We start from the raw sequence: 24,976 nt of genomic DNA, 5'->3' as shown, positions 1-24,976 counted from the left end.
GGTCAATTGACAATCTGCAAAATGGGTAAACCAGACCGCACCCAACCCAAATTCAACTTTGACCAAACTAAGAAACAACAGGACCCGAGTGCTGATGACCAACCGACGGCGCAGGTGGCGGCGGGAGCTGGAGGAGGGGTGACGAACAACGACATACAGTCCATGTTTGCCACAATTCAAGCCGCGCTATCGAACAGAGACGGGAAAATTGACTCCTTGACATACAGAGTGGATAGGATGTCGGAAAGGATCGATAAACATACTGAGAGACTGGACATAGCGGAGCGAAGAATTTCCGAAGCTGGGGATGGCCAAGTGCAGATCGACACGAAACAGTCAAGGATGGAGAAACAACTAGCGACTATGACGGCGAAGACTGAGGACTTAGAAGCTAGGTCCCGAAGAAGCAACATTCGCTTAATGGGAGTATCGGAGACAACAAACACAGGCCCAATGGAACGATATGTGGAGCAGATACTCCTCGCCATGTTGGGACGCGATACGTTCTCGGAGGTCTTCATTGTGGAGAGAGCTCAAAGGTCACTGGCACCCAAACCACCTGCTGGGTCTAGGCCGAGGCCAATCATTGCTAAAATCCTAAATTACAGGGACAGAGATGCTGCTCTCCGCAAGGCCAGAGAGCTAGGCAAGCTATCCCACGAAGGCATGGACATTTCACTATATCCAGATTTCACAGCCTCGGTACAAGAAGCGCGGAAGAAATTTACAGCAGTGAAGCAAAGGTTGAGAGACCTGAATGTCCCATATGCAATGCTGTACCTGGCCAGACTCAAAATCACTGTTGATGGTACGACGCAAATATTTGCTGAACCTTCGGAAGCACTGAAGTTTGTGCAACAAAAGGGTCAGACTGGTGCGAGGAGAAGATCGCCGAGGAGTACACATGGTGAACAATCCACCACTTCGGACGTGAAATAAACAATATTCTTGGGGCACAATTTCGCCTAAGAAATGGTTCACTGGCGTGCTGTGGGGTGTTCCTCACCATGAGCCGGTCAGATGCAACTGAGACACTGGAAATCCACGATCTACTGGTCCAGATAAGTCATCGCCCAACTGATATAACTAATGATCTAGTTGTAATGTACTGTAACACTCTTGGTGATCTAATATGAGACAGGAACATTGGCTTCCGCTGGGTGTAGTCCCTTGGCGACTGGCTCAGCAATGTTGTGTAGTGTTGGAATTGTACGATTTACACCTGGGGCGTTAACCCATGTGGCTTACAGCCGCAAGCAACGGGGGGGTTCCCTAGGTGTGTACCAGACAAATTGTTATATTGTTTCTTTTTCCTTTCTTATTTTTGCGGGATAATGTTAATTGTTAACGTTGGGAGTGTCTCCACTAGGAGGGGGTTAGTGGAGTGGGGGTGGCGGGGGGGGGGAGAAAATCAGGAAATTCTGACCAACGGTAGCGTAGCGAACAGACAATGGGAGCCACATTCTAAGACTGTAGACATATACACGGGATAGATGGTGGAATCTAGGCAGACGTCCAATGCCTTGGGCCAGTGCAGACCGTTGTCGTTCCTCATGTGGAATGTAAGAGGGCTACATAACCCACAGAAGATACGCAAGGTTATAGCATATTTGGACAGACACAAAATAGATGTAGCCTGCCTACAAGAGACACACCTAACCGCACTGAGAGAGACACATATAGGGGCCAGATGGGCTGCACACAGGCTGGCGTCGTCCTACTCCTCCTATGCGAGGGGGGTTCTGCTCTGGGTGAAAAGCAGCACACCTTTCACGCTAATTAAATCAGAAAAAGATGACCAAGGTCGCCATGTTATAGCGCAGGGATGCTTTGGGGGCACAGTGATAACGAGTGTGAATGTATATGGCCCGAATAATGATGATCCCTCCTTTTATGCACAAATTTGGGCAAAATTACGTGAATTCCAACCCGGCACTCTCCTCTGGGGGGGGCTTTAACACTTGCTTGGACCCCACACTGGACAGATCAACTGGGACAGACAGATACGGTAAACAGTCGGCCAAGGTTTTGAGAGATGGGATGGTGAACTGGGATATAGTGGATATTTGGCGACAGAGATACCCGGACCGGAGGGAGGGTACGTGCTTCTCCTTAACGCACCTCACGTGGTCTAGACTGGATTACTGGTTGAGATCCCGGGATGAATGCACACAGGCTACTGACATAGAACACTTACCCAAAACACTTTCAGACCATGCCCCGGTTCGTATCAAACTACAAGTCCCGACACATACCCCAAGGCAGTTCACGTGGAGATTGAGGCAAACGGCACTACAGGGCCAGGTATTTCGGGAAGAGCTTTGCCAAGCTCTAATAGACTTTTTTGAACATAGCTCCGATCAGTGCAGAGCACAAAAACACTATGGGAGGCTTTCAAAGTCACGATTCGAGGTCATTGTATCGGCAAACACGTGGGTATACTAAAAGATATTCAGGGGCAACTGGGGGGAATAGACATACACAGACTGGAACGTGAATTCGAAGAGACAAACGACGCCACGCTTTTGGCTGCCATCAGAACACAGATTGATAAATACAACGAATATGCCGGGGATGAGATAAAGTACATCTGGCGTAAATACACCGCGAGGAACTACAGGGAGGGTGGGACACCAGGCAGGGCGCGGTCATACAAAATTAGGCCTGCTCATACCTCAGCACACATCATAAAGATCCTGGATGAGCAGCACAATACAGTATACGACACCCCAGCCATACTGGACTGCTTCGCTCAATACTACACCAAACTGTACACTGCCCAGGCAAAGTCTTCCACGTCCAAAATACGTGCTTATCTTGAGGACGTGGCACTGGCATGGTTATCAGACACCCACCAAGAATATTTCTGTCACCATATAACAAAAGATGAAATAGTAGAGGCCATTAACTCCCTCCCTAACAATGAAGCACCCGGGCTAGATGGCCTTCCGGGTGAATTCTATAAAGCATACCGCGATCTGCTAGTCCCACATTTCACAGAAATGCTTGAAGAAGCTTACGAAGAAGGTGCACTCCCGAGTTCATTAAATGAAGCACGCCTGATAGCACTCCCTAAGCCGGGTAAGGACCCCCCTGAGTGCGAGTCATATAGACCCCAATCCCTGATAAACATGGATGCTAAAATCCTAGCACAAATAATAGCAAATAGAATACAACCGCTCCTTTGTAACCTGGTGCTACCAGATCAGGCGGGCTTCATGCCGACACGGCCCACCACCCACAATATTCGTACAATGTTTGCACTCGATCACCAACTGGACCCAGATATACCGGCGGCTGCGGCCCTTTTGGATGCTGCCAAAGCGTTCGATTCAGTGGAGTGGGCTTTCATGTTTGCCACTCTCCGCAAAATGGGGTTCCCAGAACCTTTCCTGAAATGGATAGCGCTCCTATACGCTGCACCCAAGGCACGGGTCAGAATAAATGGTTACACATCCAACCCGATAGTGATAACGCGCGGCACTAGACAGGGTTGCCCACCGTCACCAATGCTGTTCACACGAATACTAGAACCACTGGCCAGTATGATCTGCCAGAAACACTCTGAATCGGCTCTGCAATTTAGCCTCCGCCCTATCGGTAAAGCCCTATACGCGGATGACATGGTCCTCTATACCACGCACCCAGACAGAAACCTACACCCGCACATTAGGGAATATGTTAGATATGAACAATATGCCGGCCTCCGGATAAACTGGGACAAGTCAGTCGTGGTGCCCTTAACAGCGGAGACAGAGGAGCCTTCACTGGAATACCCTCTCCAGTGGCGGACAGACCCAGGTAAGTATTTGGGGGTCTGGATACATCGGGTCCCGGACCTGGGTATTAGGGAGAACTATGGAAAGGCACTGGTGAGGCTGCAGGAACAGGTAGACAAATGGATAAAAATGCCTCTTTCAATGGCGGACAGAAGAGCATTACAGAAAATGATTATACTGCCCAGGTTTCTGTACCTCTTCTGGAACATTCCGATTTGGCTGACTGCGACTTTTTTTGACAGACTAAGATCCATATTACAGACGCTAACATGGGCAGGTAAACAGGCCAGAATCAGTTGGAAGGTCCTAACCCAACCTTATCACCTGGGGGGCTTCGGGGCTCCAGACTTCCAACTATATTACCTGCGCGCACAAGCACAACATGCCCACTACTGGACGAAGCCACATGCATACATACCACACATCGCAGTAGAAACAGACAGTGTGGCCCCGCTGCCGCTGACTGCGCTTATAGCTGACCCGATAAGTCATATATCGAGGGACGTGATTCATACAGCCAAGTGCACCTCAAGGGCATGGCATGCGCTGGCGCACAGGGCACGTAAGCTGCCGGTGTATGCTCGAGCGCTATCCACGGCGAAACATCCCAAGCTCACTGTTACACAAGAACAGAAAATGCACGCACTGCTGACAGAAATGGGACTGACCTCTATGGGACAACTATACCCTCATAACGTTTTCATTGAATGGACAGACCCCTCACTCTGTGCCCACCAGCTCCCACTAAAGCACTTTGCATATCTACGATTCCAAACGGCGGTCCGGTCCTTATACGACACATTCCCGGACGAACCCCCACAACTACAAACATTACAAATATTACTAACAGCCCCCAACCGCCGACACCTGGTGACACGTCTTTATAATGCAGCCCAGGAGGAAGAGGCCGAGAAACATACTGCAGCATTGGGCAGATGGGAGGGGGCGCTGGGCGTATCCATAGATGAACGAGATTGGCAATATAGCTGCACGCAACTCTCACTCCTCACGTCAAACTGCAACCTACGCCCTATGCATCATCCATTTCAAATTCCTACACCAACTTTACTACGCGCCGGCCAAGCTACACAGACTGGGCCTAAGAGAGACGGATAACTGCCAAAGGTGCAAGGCACCATGCGCTGACTTCTTACATACCTCATGGTCATGCCCTCATCTGCAGACATATTGGGATGAAGTCACAACCACACTATCTGAAATGTTGGCGGAGCAGATACCCAACACCCCTCTGGTGTGCATACTGGGCGTCAGGAGACTTAAACATGCTAGACGCAGGACATTTTTAGCGATAGCACTACTGCTGGCGAAAAGACGAATAGCGATGAAGTGGACGAGCAAGAGACCCCCCAGGCTCAAAGACTGGATCACGGACATGACCTGTTGCTTCTGGGAGCCGCTTGTTCACTGTCTGCAGGCGGCGCAAGAATCTGAATCACAAACTGACCCATGACATATCTAATACCTCAGATAACTAAGGGCACCACATCTATAATGTCTGCTGGGGTGGTGTGGAGGGGCGGGCTGGCAGCCGGGAGGTGTGGGCACATATAAGACGGGATACTATCTGCTGGTGCGGGCACTGCGAGCTGAGACAGCCAACATGTGTATGTTGACGGCTACCATCACAAAATGCGGTGTGCTCCTGAATATCGATGATTGTAATATTTTTATGCTATGTAACTGCTGGTTGGTTAAAAAATAAAATGATTAAAAAAAAAAAAGAAGTTTCAAAGCATGAATGATTCCTTCCAGCCATTCACCCCTCATGCCCTTGAGGTGTGAGAGAACTGCTCATCTCATAAATACATCAACTCGACCTCTGACCTGAGGCCTCTTGGTGTTGCTGCTCAAGACATGATCACTTCACCACAACTGATGTCAGAACTCTCCCTCACATTCATCTCAATGAGGCACCTTTCGGCTACTCATCGTTTTAGGACCCCAGTGTCTCCAGAACAAGGTCTCCTGAAGTCCCTGACACAACCTGCCCTGGACAACCCCTTTCCAGAAGCACTCTTGTACAAAAAAGCCTAGGGCTATCCACAACCTAGATGTTACCCCTGATAAGAAGACTCCTAGACCCATAAAACAGACCCCTAGACTCATGAAACAGACCCCTAAACTCATGAAACAGGCTCTTAGACTCATGAAACAGACCCCTAAACTCAAAAAATAGATCCCTAGACTCATAAAGGAGACTTCTAGACTCATGAACAGAGTTCAAGACTCATAAAGACTCATGAAACGGACTCCAAGACTCATAAAGGAGACTCATAGACTCATGAAACACTCCTAGACTCGTGAAAACAGACTCCTAGACTCATGAAACAGACCCCTAAACTCATGAAACTGGCTCTTAGACTCATGAAACAGACTCATATACTCAAAAAATAGATCCCTAGACCCATAAAGGAGACTTCTACACTCATGAACATAGTTCAAGACTCATAAAGACTCATGAAACGGACTCCAAGACTCATAAAGGAGACTCATAGGCTCATGAAACACTCCTAGACTCATGAAAACAGACTCCTAGACCCATAAAACAGACCCCTAGACTCATGAAACAGACCCCTAAACTCATGAAACAGGCTCTTAGACTCATGAAACAGACCCCTAAACTCAAAAAATAGATCCCTAGACTCATAAAGGAGACTTCTAGACTCATGAACAGAGTTCAAGACTCATAAAGACTCATGAAACGGACTCCAAGACTCATAAAGGAGACTCATAGACTCATGAAACACTCCTAGACTCGTGAAAACAGACTCCTAGACTCATGAAACAGACCCCTAAACTCATGAAACAGGCTCTTAGACTCATGAAACAGACTCATATACTCAAAAAATAGATCCCTAGACCCATAAAGGAGACTTCTACACTCATGAACATAGTTCAAGACTCATGAAATGCACTCCTAGACTCATGAAAACAGACTCCTAGACCCATAAAACAGACCCCTACACTCAAAAACAGGCTCCTACACTCAAAAAACAGATCCCTGAACTCATGAAACAGACTCCAAGATTCAAGAAACAGACTAGTAGATTCATGAAACAGACTCCTAAACCCATGAACAGACTCCCACACTCATAAAGACTCACAAAATAGAATCATAGACTAATAAAGTAGACTCTCAGACTCATGAAACACTTCTATACTCGTGAAACATACTCATAGATTCATGAAACAGACCCCTAGACCCATGAAACAGACAACTAGATTCATGACAGAGACTCCTAGACTCGTGAAACAGAACCTAGACTCATAAAACAGACCCCTAGACCCATGAAACAGACTCCTAGATTCATGAAAGAGACTCCTAGTCTCATGAAACAGAACCTAGACTTATAAAACAGACCCCTAGACTCATGGAACAGACTCCTTGATTCATGAAACAAGACTCCTAGACTCATGATATGGACCCCAAGACTCATAAAACAGACCCCTAGACTCATGGAACAGACTCCTAGATTTATGAAACAAGCTCCTAGACTCATAAAACGATGCATAGACTCATGAAACTGACTCCTAGACTCATAAAGGAGACTCCGAGATCCACGAAACAGACCCCTAGACTCATGAAACAGACTTAAAAATTCAAGAAACAGACTCCTAGACTCATGAAACAGAACCTAAACTTATAAAACAGACTCCTAGACTCATGAAATAGACTCCTAGTGCATGAAACAGATTGCTAGATGTATGACACACACTTGATGATTCATCAAACATACTCCTAGATTCATAAAACAGACTCCTGGACTCATAAAGGAGACCCTAGACTCATGAAACAGATTCTTAGACTCATGAAACAGAGTCATAGTTTCATAGAACAGACTCACAGACTCATGAAACAGATTGCTAGACTTATGAAACACACTCCTAGATTCATGAAACAGACTCCGAGACTCACGACACAGACTCCACGACTCGTGAAACAGGCCCTAGACTCATATAATAGACCCGTAGACTAATGAAACAGACCCCTAGACCCATGAAACAGATGCCTAAACTCATAAAACAGACCCCATGACTCATAAAACAGACTCCTTAACTCACGAAACAGACGCCTAGATTCATGAAACAGACTCCTAGACTCATGAATCAGACTCCTAGAGTCATGAAACAGACTTCTAGATTCATGAAATAGACCCCTAGATTCATAAACAGACACATAGATTCATGAAACAGACTCCTGGACTCATGAAACAGACTCCCAGACTCATGAAACAGACTCCTAGTGCAAGAAACAGATTGCTAGACGTATGACACACACTCGATGATTCATAAAACAGACTCCTAGATTCATAAAACAGACTTCTGGACTCAAAGGCGACTCCTAGGTTCATGAAACAGACTCCGGGACTCACGACACAAACTCCAGGACTCGTGAAACAGACCCTAGACTCATAAAATAGACCCTTAGACTCATGACACAGACCCCTAGACCCATGAAACAGATGCCTAAACTCATAAAACAGACCCCATGACTCATAAAACAGACTCCTTAACTCATAAAACAGACCCCTAGATTCGTGAAACAGACTACTAGACTCATAAAAGAGACTCCTTAACTCATGAAACAGACCCCAAGATTCATGAAACAGACTCCTTAACTCATGAAAGAGACGCATAGATTCATGAAACAGACTCCTGGACTCATAAAGGAGACACAAGACTCATGAAACAGACTCTTAGACTCATGAAACGGAGTCATAGTTGCACAGAACAGACTCCTGGACTCATGAAACAGACTCCCGGACTCATGAAACAGACTCCTAGACTCATAAAAGAGATTCCATCACCCGGATGAAGCCCATCCAAATTGCGTGGCACAGACAGACTGCCACCTGTTGGTTACAAGACACCTTTAATGCCTGGTCGCACACTTGGGGACAGTATTCAGACTTGGCATCGCCTCACCTCAGAGACCCCTCGTTGAGGAGTGGAACTCATTCTTTGCAGCGCTTATTTCTCGTCTGCCTGGTTCAGATAAATTCGTTCTTTAAGGTAAGTTTTAGCTAATCCATCTTTGTATTCTGGAAAGGCCCTTCTTTCAGCGGCTGACAGAGCTGCTGTTATTAAACCTTATATAAATCTGCGTCATCCGCATACTCACTGTAAGAGGGTCACGTGAGCAGGAAGCCTCCCAGGCGCTTGTGATATGAGTTAAGTATGAGGTGGGTCAGCACTGATCACTCTGGGACCCTGAAGGATATCTTTACAGGCCTCTACTTGGAAACATGTACATATGAACTGAACCATCGAAGCACCGCCCACCAGGACTAAACCATCGAAGCACCGCCCACCAAGACAAAAAACATCGAAGCACCGCCCACCAAGTCTGAACCCTGAGTAGATGGTGCCCACCGGGACTAATCCATGAGAAGAGGGTGCCCACCAGGACTAAACCATGAGGAGAGGGTGCCAACCAGGACTGAACCATGAGAGAAGGTGCCCTCCAGGACTGAACCACGAGGAGAGGGTGCCAACCAGGACTGAACCACCAGGAGAGGGTGCCAACCAGGACTGAACCGTGAGGAGAGGGTGCCAACCAGGACTGAACCATGAGGAGAGGGTGCCCTCCAGGACAGAACCATGAGGAGAGGGTGCCAACCAGGACTGAACCATGAGGAGAGGGTGCCAACCAGGACTGAACCATGAGGAGAGGGTGCCCTCCAGGACTAAACCATGAGGAGAGGGTGAACCGTGAGGAGAGGGTGCCCACTAGGACTGAACCACCGGGAGCGGGTGTCCCCTAGGACTGAGCCACAGGGATAAGGTGCCCACCAGGACTGAAACACGAAGAGAGGGAGCCCACCAGGACTGAACCATGAGGAGAAGGTGCCCACTAGGACTGAACCACGGAGAGAGGGTGCCCACTAGGACTAAACCACAGGGGGAGGGTGCCCACCAGGACTGATCAACAAGGAGAGGGTGCCCTCATTGGCCGAACCACGCAGATAGGGTGCCCCTCCAGGACTGAGCCACGAGGAGAGGGTTCCCACCAGAAACGGACCACGAGGAGAGGGTGCCCACCAGGAACGGAATATGAGGAGAGGGTGCCCAACAGGACCGAGCCATGAGGAGAGAGTGTCTCCCAGGACAGCACCATGAGGAGAGGGTGCCCACCAGGACTGCACCATGAGGAGAGGGTGCCCACCAGGACTGCACCATGAGGAGAGGGTGCCAACCAGGACTGAACCATGAGCAGAGGGTGCCAACCAGGACTGAACCATGAGGAGAGGGTGCCAACCAGGACAGAACCATGAGGAGAGGGTGCCCACCAGGACTGCAAAATCGAAGAACCGTCCTCCAGGACAGAAGCTCGAAGAGAGGGAGCCCACCAGGACTGAACCATGAGGAGAAGGTGCCCACTAGGACTGAACCACGGAGAGAGGGTGCCCACTAGGACTAAACCACGGGGGGAGGGTGCCCACCAGGACTGATCAACAAGGAGAGGGTGCCCTCATTGGCCGAACCACGCAGATAGGGTGCCCCTCCAGGACTGAGCCACGAGGAGAGGGTTCCCACCAGAAACGGACCACGAGGAGAGGGTGCCCACCAGGAACAGACCATGAGGAGAGGGTGCCCAACAGGACCGAGCCATGAGGAGAGAGTGTCTCCCAGGACTGCACCATGAGGAGAGGGTGCCCACCAGGACAGCACCATGAGGAGAGGGTGCCCACCAAGACTGAACCACGAGGAGAAAGTGTCCACCAGGACTGAACCACGAGGAGAAAGTGTCCACCAGGACTGAACCACGAGGAGAAAGTGTCCACCAGGACTGAACCATGAGGAGAGGGTGCCAACCAGGACTGAACCACGAGGAGAGGGTGCCAACCAGGACTGAACCACGAGGAGAGGGTGTCCACCAGGACTGAACCATGGGGAGAGGGTGCCCACCAGGACTGCGCCTTAAGGAAAGGGTTCCTTCCAGGACTGAACCATGAGGAGAGGGTGAGCCATGAGGAGAGGGTGCCCACCAGGACTGAACCATGAGGAAAGGGTGCCCACCAGGACTAAACCATGAGGAGAGGTTGCCCACCATGACTCAACCATCGAAGCACCGTCCTCCAGCCTGAACGATGAGGAGAGGATGCCCATCAGGACTGAACCATCAAAGCACCGCCCTCTGGGAATGAACCATGAGGAGAGGGTGCCCACGAGGACTGAGCCATGAGGATAGGGTTCCCACCAGGGCTGAACCATGTGAAGAAGGTCCCCTCCAGGACTGAACCATGAGGACTGGGTGACCTCCAGCATTGAACCACGAGGAGAGGGCGCTCACCAGGATCGAACCATTGAAGAACCGCCCACCAGGACTGCACCATGATGAGAGGGTGCCCACCAGGACTGAGCCACAAGGAGTGCCCACCAGGACTGAGCCATAGGAAGAGGGTGTTCAGCTAGAGGTCCATGGAACGCTGCTGCTCTCACATGTATCTAACATTTTAAGGCCACCATCTGTGATGTCTGTGGAGCCCCTTCAGTGCTGTGTCCTTAGTGCAGCTCAGAGGGATGCTTTTTAAGAATCTGTGTTCACGGATCAATTCTCATGTTCAGGTGTTAGAGCTCCTTCTGCTCTTGAGTCGCGCTCAGATGTTAGAGGTCCTTCTGTTGTTGACTCACGTTCAAGATCTAGAGCTCCTTCTGTTCTTGACTCACGTTCAAGGTCTAGAGCTTCTTCTGTTCTTGAGTCACGCTCAGGTGCTAGAACTTCTTCTGTTGTTGACTCATGTTCAAGGTCTAGAGCTCCTTCTGTTCTTGAGTTGCGCTAAGGTGCTAGAGCTACTTCTGTTGTTGACTCACGTTCAAGATCTAGAGCTCCTTCTGCTCGAGTCATGTTCAAGATCTAGAGCTCCTTCTGTTGTTGACTCATGCTCAAGATCTAGAGCTCCTTCTGTTCCTGTGTCGCATTCAGGTGCTAGAGCTCCTTCTGTTCTGGCGTCATGTTCAAGATCTTGAGCTCCTTCTGTTTTTGAGCCGCATTAAAGATCTAGAGTTTGTTCTGTTGATGACTCATGTTCAATATCTAGAGCTCCTTCTGCTCGAGTCATGTTCAAGATCTAGAGCTCCTTCTGCTCGAGTCATGTTCAAGATCTAGAGCTCCTTCTGCTCGAGTCATGTTCAAGATCTAGAGCTCCTTCTGTTCTTGAGTCGGGCTCAGGTGCTAGAGCTCCTTCTGTTGTTGACTCATGTTCAAGATCTAGAACTCCTTCTGTTCCTGTGTCGCATTCAGGTGCTACAGCTCCTTCTGTTGTTGACTCATGTTCAATATCTAGAGCTCCTTCTGTTCTTGAGTCGCGCTCAATATCTAGAGCTCCTTCTGTTCTTGAGTCGCGCTCAGGTGTTAGAGCTCCTTCTGTTGTTGACTCATGTTCAAGATCTAGAGCTCCTTCTGCTCTTCAGTCATGTTCAAAATCTAGAGCTCCTTCTGTTCCTGTTTCGCATTCAGGTGCTAGAGTTCCTTCTGTTCTTGACTCATGTTCAAGATCTAGAGCTCCTTCTGTTCCTGTGTCGCATTCAGGTGCTAGAGTTCCTTCTGTTCTTGACTCATGTTCAAGATCTAGAGCTCCTTCTGTTCCTGTGTCGCATTCAGGTGCTAGAGCTCCTTCTGTTCTGGCGTCATGTTCAAGATCTTGAGCACCTTCTGTTTTTGAGTCGCATTAAAGATCTAGAGTTTGTTCTGTTGTTGACTCATGTTCAATATCTAGAGCTCCTTCTGCTCGAGTCATGTTCTGCTGCTACAACTCGTTCTGTTCTTCAGACCCGTTCAGATGATAGAGCTCCTTCTGTTCTTGAGACGCGTTCAGGTGCTAGAGTTCCTTCTGTTCTTGACTCATGTTCAATATCTAGAGCTCCTTCTGTTGTTGACTCATATTCTAGATCTAGAGTTCCTTCTGTTTTTGAGTCATGTTCTAGATCTAGAGCTCCTTCTGCTCGACTCATGTTCAAGATCTAGAGCTCCTTCTGTTGGACGGGTATGCCTAGATGTAGGTTCTGTGCTCTGTATGCACCCAGATTCAGGCTATCCTGGCTGATGAGGGGTGATACCTGAAACCAGTCCCAGGATGCTTGGTTCCGGTCCAGAGAGGATCTGGTTTGGCAGTTTGGGCTGGGCTGTTCCCATTGGAGCAGGGTCAAACCTGATTTGCATATGGCTGGATCCAAACTGAGGTGGCGTGAACAATGGATTTAACCCAGATCTCTGACTGAGGGTGAATGTTCGATTCGTTCAGCATATCAATTGCTCTTTTTGCTCCGGGTACCACAGCTCTCTTTTAAGACTCACCTTTATACGGCGCCTCGGCTTCCTGCCGTTAAATCCACGCGGGCCTCTTTAGTGACAGGTCTGAGAGGTATTCTTTGGCTAAATTATAGGCTTGGCCAGAGCCATAAAACAAGCATTGGCATAGCCAATAGGTCTTGCCTTTGGGACCTTAGAAGTGTTGAGCCATGCAACAGTTGCATAACTAAATACTTATAAAGTCCCAAAAGCGAGACCTATTGGCTATGCCAAGCGGCCGCGCGGCCGCGAAAGTGGTCGCGATCAAACATCAAAGCGGCCGTGCGGCCACCAAAGTGAAAGTAAATGCGGTAAAGCGCGGCGCGCGCTCCCGCGCACATGCACTGTAGCTCTAGGCTGGCCTGGTAGCACTTTTTGGAGCCCTCTCAATAAGTCTCGCCAGACCAGCGCATGCGCTGGGTCAGGCGAGACCTAACCAGTCTCATAATCCTGGCTGAGTAACTTGCCCGCATTGTGTGATCCTGGTTCATTAGCACTTGAGACCATACACGTTGTGCAGAGGCGTGTGATAGCGGGGCCGGTGTGACTCTGAAAGTGCGCTGCGCCCCAAAGATGCTTCACAACACACAGCATTTGTTCCAGGACCAGCAGGAAAACAAGCACATTTTAAACATTGATTACAGATTCCGTGTCAGGGGAGCCTCACATGGAATGGGGCGGCTAGAAGGACTCTCTGCAACTGATGACACCTACAGTAATGCTGCTGACATCACACAATCAATCGCTGTATTAGGCCAGTGAAGGCAGGGGGAGCAACCCATTTATTGTGATGTCACAGTATCAAGCATTCTGATTGGCTACGAAAGGGGATGTTATCCCCAGCCCCGCCTCAGACAATTAAACCTTTAAAGTGGACAGTGAAGCCAGAGAAGCCTCTCATTTCGTCATGACGTAACACATTCAAAAATTCTTACTGGAAAAGAGAAATCAAACGAGTTCCTTCTCTGTCACCTGCATTATGGCGTCACACAATCAAGCCCTCATGTCACCTCATTGTGATGTCACATAAACACAGTCAAGATAGCAAAGGCACAGGAGCGTTTCACTGTGACGTCACATAAGCAATCAGATAGCATAGGGAAGAAGTAGGAGGATCCCATTGTGACGTCACACACTCAAACATTCTGATAGGCCGAGAAGGCTTGGTCTCTAGTCTATTATGACATCACACAATCAAGCACTCAGTGAGGATAGGGAAGACGGTGGGGGGGAAATGGCGTTCAGTGTGACGTCACATGAACACAGCCAGGATAGAGAAGGCAGAGGAGCGTTTCACTGTGACATCACACACTCAGAATACTTAAGACGCAGGAGATCAAGTTGTGACATCACACAGTCAAACATTATAATAGGACGAAAGGCTTTTAGATTTGGTCTATTATGACATTGCACAATCAAAAATTCTTACTGAAGCGATTCACTATGACGTCAAATGCACCCAGTCAGGATAGTGAAGACGCAGGTGAGTCTCATTGTGACGTCACATAGTCTAACGTGTCTATTCTACTATGACATCGCACACACATTCTTCCTGGGGTAGGACAGGGCAGGTGAGTGCTTTCCACCCATTACTCTTACACGCTTCACGTCACTAACCTATCGACACCTGAAATTAATAGTGGCGGCACTGGTGCCCCCCATTTATGGTGACATCACACAATCGAACAATGACGGCTGGTGTTACACAACGATAGTGACTCGGCTGTCAGTGGTCACAAGAGAGACGCTCTTACTTGGAAAATGGGGAACATTTGTTTGTTTAGACAAGTTTCTCACTTACTTGGCAACTGGGGTCAGCGACTGGTGTCTCCCGGCGCCTGTCGGGGTCCGAGGGGGCTCTCCCGGCCCAGATGGCGGCTCCTTGCCGGGGGAGGAGGCGGCTCCAAAAACAGAGGCCTCCGGGGGAATCTTTTCACTCGGCTCTTCCGAAGTTCTCCTCGCCAAGTGGTACAAGAGAAGCAGGAAACCGCAGCCCAGCAGCATGGCTGCAAGCTTACGGTGCAGCTTCATGGCCCCGTGGCCCTCAGGGTCCGTGCATCCTCAGGACCGTGCATCCTCAGGACCGTGCATCCTCAGGGTCCGTGCCTCCTCAGGGTCCGTGCATCCTCAGGACCGTGCATCCTCAGGGTCCGTGCATCCTCAGGGTCCGTGCCTCCTCAGGGTCCGTGCCTCCTCAGGGTCCGTGCCTCCTCAGGGTCCGTGCCTCCTCAGGGTCCGTGCCTCCTCAGGGTCCGTGCATCCTCAGGACCGTGCATCCTCAGGACCGTGCATCCTCAGGGTCCGTGCCTCCTCAGGGTCCGTGCCTCCTCAGGGTCCGTGCCTCCTCAGGGTCCGTGCCTCCTCAGGGTCCGTGCATCCTCAGGACCGTGCATCCTCAGGACCGTGCATCCTCAAGATAGTGCACCTCTCGGGGCCCGTGCATCCGCAAGATAGGGCACCCCTCAGGGTCCGTGCATGCTCAGAACCGTGTACCCCTCAGGACCGTCCATCCCCAGGACCGTGCATCCACGGGTGACCTTCAGGCTGCGACCGTTCCTGAGGTCAGGCTGCGATCATCCTCCAGGAACCCTGGGGCCCCTGCATCCCCCGAGCACCCCTGCATCCTTGCATCCCAAAGGCTCCGTGCATCGCCAGTGACCTCAGGCTCTGGGACTTCGGCCTCACCGACCCTCCGTGGACATCAAGCTTTGTGCATCTTCAGGATACCCGAGGTCCGTGCAACCCCTAGGGACCCAGAAGCTCTCTGCATCCCTGGAGCCACCAGACTCCGCCTCTCACGGACCGTGAATCACCGGGTCCCGCATCCCTCGGAGACCCCCGGGTTCTCTCAACCCCCTGAAAACTCCCAAGATCGACCAAACATATGTTCTGGCCACCCGGGACCCTGAGTGCCTGTCCAACCGGAAGGGGGGTGGGGGGGTCACTTGCTCTGGCCACCCCGGGACCCCGAGTGTCTGTCTGACCCGGGGGTGGGGGGTCACTTGCTCTGGCCACCCCGGGCCCCTGAGTTCCTGCCCAAGTTTTGCTTCCCTCTGCCCCGGAGGTCCTCCAGGTCCCACAGGCGCCCCCACCACCACCCTACACCCTCGGCTCCAGCACTCCCGCCACCACGAGGGTCGCGCTCCCTTCTCACGCTCGATGCGGATCCCGCCTGCTCGATCCGCCCCGGACACTCGAGGGGACTCGGGAGCCCGTAGTGCTGGCAGGTCAGGGACTACCACGTATGAGGATCGAGGGGGATGGACGCCCCATCAATCAATGGTGGCTCCTCCCCCTCCCTTCCTACCATAGGCTGTATGTGAGAAGAGAGCTGCTCCTCCAGGGCCGCCCTCTACACCAGCCGCGTGCACAGACACCCAACCTCCGTACCACTAGATGCATGAACAGACACCCTACCCAGCCCCACCAGCCGCGTGCACAGACACCCAACCTCCGTACCACTAGATGCATGGACAGACACCCTACCCAGCCCCACCAGCCGCATGCACAGGCACTCAACCTGCCCCACTAGATGCATGAACAGACACCCTACCCAGCCCCACCAGCCGCATGCACAGACACCCAACCTCCCTCCCTCTAGCTGCATGATCAGACACCCCACCAGCCGTGTGCCCAAACATCCAACCTGACCCCAAGCACCTCCATGCACAGACTCCCCCACTCTGACCCATTACCCCCCACTAGCCGCATGCACAGACACCCCAACCTCCTTCAAACTAGATGCATGAACAGACAGCACACCAGCCGCATGCACAGACACCCCAGCCTGCCACAATCACCTGCATGCACAGACACCCCACTCTGGCACATGACTCCCACTAGCCGTGTGCACAGACACCCACACCTGCCCCACTAGATGCATGAACAGACACCCCAACCTCCTTCACACTAGCTACATGCACAGACATCCCACCCTGGCCCTGTCCCTACTAGCTGAATGCACAGACACTCCACCCTAGATGCACGTTAAGACGCCCTCCTGCCCCATAAAGCTAGATGCACAGATACCCCTCTCTAACACCTACATCTCCCACTAGATGCATGCTCAGACATCCGCCAAGCCATATTATATGCATGCACAGTCACCCCGCACAACACCCCACCCTGCAGCTTGTCCCCACTAGCTGCACACAGACATCCCAACCTGACTCCTCCAGCTGCATGCATGGAACCCCACCCTGCTACCTGCCCCCACTAACTGCATTAACAGACACCCTATACTTTCCCTGCCCTCCAATTAGCTGCATGCATAACACCCCGCCCTGACCCCTGACCCACTCCCTGCATTCACAGACACCCCACCCCTGCCCCCACAAGCTTCACGCACAGATACCCCCCCCCCCCCCCTCAATTAGCTGCAAAAGACACACAATTGATGGACGGAATGCAAAGCAAATCAAACATCCACCCTCAGTCATGAGATCTGGGATAAATCCACCATTCTTTTGCTCACCATGCCACCCCAGTTTGGACCCAGCCATATGCAAATCAGTCTTGACCCTGTTCCTCATGGAAACAGTCCTGCCTGAACTGCCAAGCCCAGGTCTTCCCTGGACCAGAAACAAGCATCCTGGGACCAGTAGTTTTTAGGGTATCAATAAAAGGAATGCAGAATAAATCAATTATTCATCCCCAGTGTAGAGATCTGGGTTAAATGCATCATTCTTTAGCTCACCTGGACCGGAAACTAGCATCCTGGAACCGGTTTCAGGGTAACACCCCTCATCAGCCAGGCTAGCTTGAATCCCATGACACAGTGAGCCCAGGACCCACGTCTGGGCATACTCGGCGCACTTAGGGCGAGAATGGAAATGATACACAGATGATGGACTGTGAGAAGTTGGCCTGGCATATGCTGGTCACTAGTTATAGTGGCCACCTTGCACCAGTACAATTCGACTCTTATGGTAGATAGGTTTAAGACAACCTTTTAAATAAAGCTATCCTAGTGGTAGCTGTGGAGAGCAGCCTTCAGGCTAAGTCTCAGAGGAATGTAAAGCAGCTTGTTTTACCTCATAATCTCTTGAATTACCAAATGAAAGGACACCACACAGGTACATATATCAAATATATATGTATTTATTACTAGATACACTCTACTAATCTCTTTATGAGATTAGAAGCCGGGTACACATTCAAATGTCAACGTTTCACAATAAATTAAGCACAAATATGGCTGGAGCACTAGGGGCGTACCAGACCGTATACTAAAAAAATGGTATAACAAAGTCAACTTGCAAAATGACAAGGCCTAGGGCCTGGGGAATCGCTGGGGCTTCACTACTGCAGTGTTAGCAGGTAAGTAACAGGCCCACGGGAGACGCGTGAAGTGTGTGAACACAGCCGCGGGTTCCCTATTGATTACAATAGTGCAAGTCGCGGTTTGATTTTTAAAGTTTTAGGGTACTTTGAGGAAGTCTACAAGCAAGCCACTTACAAGGTAAGTACTTCGAGGGCCAACACACACTAGGGCACCGGAGTGCACGAGTTACCTCACCCAGGGAAGCCAGGTGCATAGGTGTCGTTTTCTATGGAGACCAAAGAAGACTTGCTGTTTGTGTCGACTGAAGAAGTGTCCGGTGGAATCCAAGGGTGGATTCGAGATGCAGAAGACCTGAAAATTGAAGGGACAGTGTTCAAAGTCACTTGCCAGTGACCGGTGGCCAAGAACATGGATGACCACAGATGTCGGGTGATTTCAGGTCGTCTATGGTGTTTTGACTCTTCGCTCACGAGGTCCAGGAAGGATCGACGATGACCAGCAGCTGGATTCGGGGTGTCCCACAATGTCTGCAGCTGATGGCGGTATCGGCATCCGGATTGGAGCCAACAAGCCCTGGCAACTGCAAGTCTTGTGTAGACTGAAGAAAGTTGATGGTGCAGACCAGCAAGGTCTGTGGTATGCACCCAGCAAGGTTAAGTGAGGGCAGGCCTGGGGCAACCAGGGGAGCCCTTTGAGTTGATAGGAAAGTCTTCGGGGGACCCACTAGCCAACGGGCAAGTGATCGCAAAGACGCCTCTTCAGGAAATGCTTCACAGGAGCCCACGGTCACTTGGGATGGGGCAGGCCTCTGATTTTCGCTGCAAAACTTGCTGGAGGCTTGGCCCACACATGGTCCAAAGCACAAGTTCGTAGAACATCGTGAAGGGATTGCACTCGACCATAGTGCACGGTCCCCAGGTATTGCTGTTCCTCGTCACTCGTGGGGTCCACTCAACGCAGCTCAGATGGGGACTCACAATCGCCATCGAGAAGTCAGTAAATCCACTTCCAGGGCAGCAGGGACTTCGAATTCTGGCGGAAGCGGGAAAGTTTGCAACCGTTGATTAAGGTTTTTGGTGCCTGCCAAGCAGGGAAGTCACTCCTTGACTCCAAGGGAGATTCTTCTGCCTTCCAAAGGTAGTGGAACGTCGAAGGGCCAGGATTCTTCTTTGTAGAGCGTCGTCCAGGGTTATCTGAATTGCATTGGCAATGCTTGGTATCTTATAGTGAAGATAGGGGAGGGACTAGCTCTATGACCACTCCTATAGGAGGGTCAGGGGAGGGGGTGGTTACACCCACTTCCCTTTGTCCAGTTTTGCGCCAGAGCAGGGACAGGTAGCCCCTGAACCGGTTTGAGCTGGCATATGCACAGAGGAGCCTACTGCTCCCCCAGTGCAGGACTTCAAGGCACTCCAGGAGTGCACCCACCCAGCCCCAATACACTAAATCCTGTCTGGAAGGTGGTGACACCTCCCTGTGACAGGATGCCATTTGTTGGGCCTCCTCCACTGCGAGTTTCAGTCAGCAGCAGGAGGGCAGCCCAGTGTCTGTGCTGGTGGCATCCATTTTGTGATGCCAGGGCTCTATAGGATTTCTATCGTTTTGCATGTCGTCCCCTCTAGAAGGGTGGGACCATGCTCCCACATCATGGACTGATGTGGGGGTATGATTCCAAGTTGTTTGACACCAAACACGACATGTTTTGATGCAGTCATTCCAAAGTTAGCATTTTAATGCACTTAAGAGTATATGGTTTAACCTCATCCACAAACAGCCATAGAGAATAGACCCTGGTAGCTGCAGAGGGGCCCTGCTCATGTAAAGGCACCCCCTCACATTGTAAACCACGCACCCTGCCCTCAGGATTGATAGGGCCTGCCATAGGGTTGACTGATAGGTTTATATCTGTGTGTATGGTGAGGTATAGGAACCTATATCTCTGTGAGGAGTGCTAACACTACCTCACACAGACTGCAGTAGCAGGCCTGTGGTGGCAGATTGAGAATGCTTCCCAGGGGTGGCATAATACATGCTGCAGCCCCTGGGAGGCCTGTGAAGTGCCTATGCCCTAGGTACCTAAGGTACCATATACTAGGGGCTCATAAGGTATCACAGTATCCAATCACTAGTGCATCTAATATGCACACCAAGTCGTTTAGAGAGAACAGAGAGACAGGGGCCCTGATTAGCAGGGACCCATCCAGACTATAGCCAGAAACCAGTGTATACATCAGAAAAAAAAGTGGGGGCAACATAAGTGCAGATCCTACTCTCCTACATGGACAGAATACAGAACAAATCAAACATTCACCCCAAGTCAAGAGATCTGGGTTAAATCCATCCTTGCTTTGCTCACCATGCCACCGCAGTTTAGACCCAGCCATATGCAAATCAGTCTTGACCTTTGCCTCATGGGAACAGTCCAGCCCGAACTGCCAAGATGGGTCCTCCCTGGACTAGAAACAAGCATCCTGGGACCCTAGCTGCATACACAGACACCCCACCATGCCCCAAGTAGCTCCAATCACAGACACCCCACTGTGCCACTGCCCCCTCTAGGTGTATGAACAGATACCTCACCCTGAACCCCACTAGCTGCACGCACACACCCCACTCTGCACCTACCCTTCCACTATCTGCATGAAGATTCCCCACCCTGCCCCAAGTAGCTGCATGTACTGACACCCCACTCTGACCCCTGCACCCTCTAGCTGCATGAACAGACACCCCATTCTGCCCTCTCACTAACTGCATGCATTGACAACACACCCTGCCTCCAATGAGCTGCATGCACAAACAAACCATTCTAATTCATGCTCTCAAGTAACTGCATGCACAGACACCCCACTCTGCCCCCACTAGATGAACGAACAGACACCCCACCGTGCCTTCCCACTAGCCCCATGCACAGACACCCCAACCTCCCTCCCACTAGATGCATGCGAAGACACCACACTCTGACCCATGGTCCCGCCCTAGCCGCATGCACAGACACCCCCACCTTGGTCGTGCCCCTACTAGCTGCATGCACAGACACCCCACCCGGGCCCTTCCCCCAATAACTGCATGCACAGACACCCCCCCCACCCCTGGCTCCCAGTAGCTGTATGCTCAGAAATAGGCCGAGTCACACTAGCTGAACGCACAGACACCCGCCCTGTCCTCTACTTCTTGTATGTACATTCACCCCACCCTGCCCCTACTAGCTGAACGCACAGACTCCCACCCTGTCCCCTACCAGCTGTATGCACCGACACGCCACCCTGACCCTACTAGCTGCATGCTCAAACACCCCCATCCCGTACTCCTCAGCTTTCAGTTTCAATCTTGCCATCTGCAGCTTGAATTCTCTCCCCTCCCTCCTCTCCCTCAGCTCCTCTGGGGATAGGCCATGGGTAGAGACACTGCTTCCTGCTCTCACAGGGAGCTCAAATCCAGGGGTGTCCCCCTCAACTGCTGCGGGTGGTTCCTGAGAAGAGCCATTCTAAGGGTCCTTCAATCCACCATTCTCTTGGGAGCAGGTCTCTGCCCCGGCCCTCAGCTCCCTTTGAAACTCTACCTTCCTGGTGGCTCCTTGGGCAGGTACCCCCAACTCCGTGCAGAAGCTTTTCAACTGGGCCACTGTATGATCTTCCAGCTTGGCCAGCTCAAACTCCGCGGCTCCATTTACAGAACAAGCCAGGAACATGATGTAGAGATTGAATCAAAAAATGCAAAGCAGGGAAAAAAGAAAAAAAGAAAATGAAACGGTCTTGGAAGTGGATGGGGAGTGTACTCCTAGCTATTGAATAGAGCTGCACAAACAGAAATCCTTTCCTCACCGCTGGTCATCGATGCTAGAGATTGGCAGAGGTATGCACCCTGTCAAAGTAGCAACCGTGATCCAAGTCAGGGTACGCCACAACATTCCACAACATACCCTAAATTATCCTGTGCTCGCCCCGTGACAGCTTGGCACAGAGCAGTCAGGCTTCACTTAAGAGGCGATGTGTAAAGTATTCGTACAGCACTTCATACAATAACTCAGTGAAAACACCACAAAAAGAATTCACACCAGGTTTGAAAAATAGATGATTTTTTTATAAATAAAACAAGCCCAAAATGTAGAAGCTGAGATATGAATTTTTAAAGAACAGATGCCATTTAAGCACTTAGAAGCAATAAGCGCTTAAATGGGGTATCTGGTCGCGCTAGTCCGGGGCAAAATCAAATGTTCAGGCCGACCGCGATGCAGCCTGGGCCGGATACAGGGACCCACTTGGGCCCACCGAACCAAAGTACTTTGACCCGGGATGCGTCGTCATCGATGAGGATACACGGTGCAGCTGAGGCTATGTGTCGGTGTTGAACCAAGCAGTGGATGGGATGCATGGATTTTCTCCATGAGTGCGAGCACTGGTTCGGATGCGACACTAGGCTTCTGCTCCCGCAGTAGGCGATGAGTTGATGCCGACGGCGATGCACTGGTTCAGAAGACGATGCGCCAGGTCTGCTTCCCAAAATGACAAGGATGCATGGGTACGGGATGAACAAGCACCTGAGGCCTCACTTCCAAGGGTCCACGACTCGGGTGGCACCACTTGGCAGGGCAGGCTCACAGCTTGCGGATTCCAGGTGGGTCAAGACTTTGATATCCTTGAGACTTGGGAACAGGAGACAAGCCGGCAAGCCCATGAATTTACTCTGGGTTCAAGTGATGCAGGTCCAGTTCTTCTCACTCAGGCAGGAGGACAGCAGACAGTTCGGCAGCTCAGCAAGGCAGAGAACGGCAAAGCAGCAGTCTAGCAGAATAGCAGCCCTTTCAGCAGCTCAGCAGCTCTTCTTCCTGGCAGAGTAGACATAGGTCCAGAAGTGCACTGATTTAGCAGTGCCAGAGGTCCAGTAATGATACCAGATGACGAAAGAAACGAGATTGTTAAGCCACCGACTGCTTTTTGTTAAAATAATTCCATTTGTTAATTATGATCAGCTTTAATTGATCATTAGGATATCACAAGATTTGAGCACAAACTTCAGTGCTTTCTCTATTTGCTTTGTTCAAGTCATTGTCCGTGTACCTTGTTTTTATTGTGTGGTTGAATTTAATGTTAATTTTAGGTATGATTGGAGTGCGGATGTGAATCAGTATGTAACACACTTTTTTATATTTAGATTTTATGAATGATTTGAAAAAACTTTTGTATTAGTTTTCAATATTTGGTTGCTGCCCTCATATGTTTATGTAAGTTTTATCATGTCAACTATGAATATATGTGAGTTGGCCTATGTTTTCTACACCTTATACCCAGTGGTGCCTTAAGTGGGGGAGACTTCAAAGAAAGGTATGAAGTTTACAGGGGCTCTCCCTCATGTCGAGGCTCCAGACACACTGAAGGGGGTAATTAATTATTTGCGTGGGGTCAGGAAACAGCCCTTTCAGGTGTAAGTGTCAGCTTCTCCCTCCCACCCTGCTCAGAATGACCCATCAACATGCATATGACCACTCAGGCACACCTACCCTTCCATTGTGTGTGACTGTCTAGAGGGAGCACAGGACGCCAGCTGTCACCCACCCCAGACGTGTATTCCATAGACAGGCAGAAGGCACTAAATGACTAAAGTAAGTAAATGCCAACTTTCTAAAAGTGGCATTTGTTAAACTGAAATTAAAAATCCAACTTCACCATAACTTTTGATTTTAGATTGTGAGTTCAATGACATTAAACTTGAAAAGTCGATCTCTTCACAATTGGGAGTTACACTTAAAAGATGTAATAAGGTAATCCCTTTGTTATCCTAAGGGAGAGGTAGGAATTGCTGTAGTGAAAAACGAAATTGGGAGTTTTTCACTACCAAGATATGTTTAAAAGTACATGTTCTGCCTTTTAAATACACTACACCCTTCCCTGTGGGTATTACGGGGCCAACCTTAGGGGGTGACTTATATGCATGAAAAGGGAAGGTTTAGGCCTGGCAAGAGGGTTTACTTGCCAAGTTGACATAGCAGTGTGACATTGCACACAGAGTCTCTGCAATGGTTGGCCTGAGACGTGGTTAAGGGGCTTCTTCTGCGTGTGGCACCATCAGTGCTGCAGGCCTACTGGCAGGGTTTAATTAGGAGGCTCTGGGCCTATATAGTGCACTTTACTAGGGAATTATAAATAAATTAAATATGCCAGTTGGGGATGAACCAATATTACCATGTTTTAAGGAGAGAGCACAAGCACTTACCAATGGTTAGCAGGGGTAACGTGTGCAGAGTCCTAAAGGCAGCAAAACAAGGTCAGAAAATTGGAAGTATGCAGGCAAAAAGCTGGGGGCAGACCACCCTTAGGCTGTCGGGTCTAACAATTATGTTTTATAATCTCTAGTTGAAGCACATCCTGGGCAAGTGTCTGCTGAATGGTTGTTTTTGTAGGAAGGTGGATTCTGACTGCATGGTTGCCCCCACTTTTTCCTGGTGTTTTGCTTGTTTTCGACTTAGTTTGGCTGGGATCCTGCTATTCAGGACCCCAGCCTATCTGCTTTCTCCCTTAAATTGATTACAAGTACTTTAGGTACACTCCATATTGGATTATGGGGTACCCTTATAAGCCCCTAGTAATGGTATACTAGGTACCC

The 24,976-nt window shown here is 50.2% G+C and overlaps 1 protein-coding gene across 1 annotated transcript in view; it reads right to left on the bottom strand.

The window, feature by feature from the left end:
• The window catches only part of GXYLT2 (glucoside xylosyltransferase 2), a 110,402-nt gene extending 95,133 nt beyond the window's left edge, over window positions 1-15,269 (bottom strand). The window contains exon 1 of the mRNA XM_085624235.1: window positions 14,894-15,269. Coding sequence (XP_085480361.1) covers window positions 14,894-15,123 — 230 coding nt within the window. The 5' untranslated portion in view covers window positions 15,124-15,269. The remainder of the gene's footprint in view (window positions 1-14,893) is intronic.
• Window positions 15,270-24,976: the final 9,707 nt, after the last annotated feature.

The sequence above is a fragment of the Triturus cristatus genome, chromosome 9 (assembly GCF_964204655.1).
Source record: "Triturus cristatus chromosome 9, aTriCri1.1, whole genome shotgun sequence".
Lineage (NCBI taxonomy): Eukaryota > Metazoa > Chordata > Amphibia > Caudata > Salamandridae > Triturus > Triturus cristatus.
This window is presented reverse-complemented; position numbering and strand designations above follow the sequence as displayed.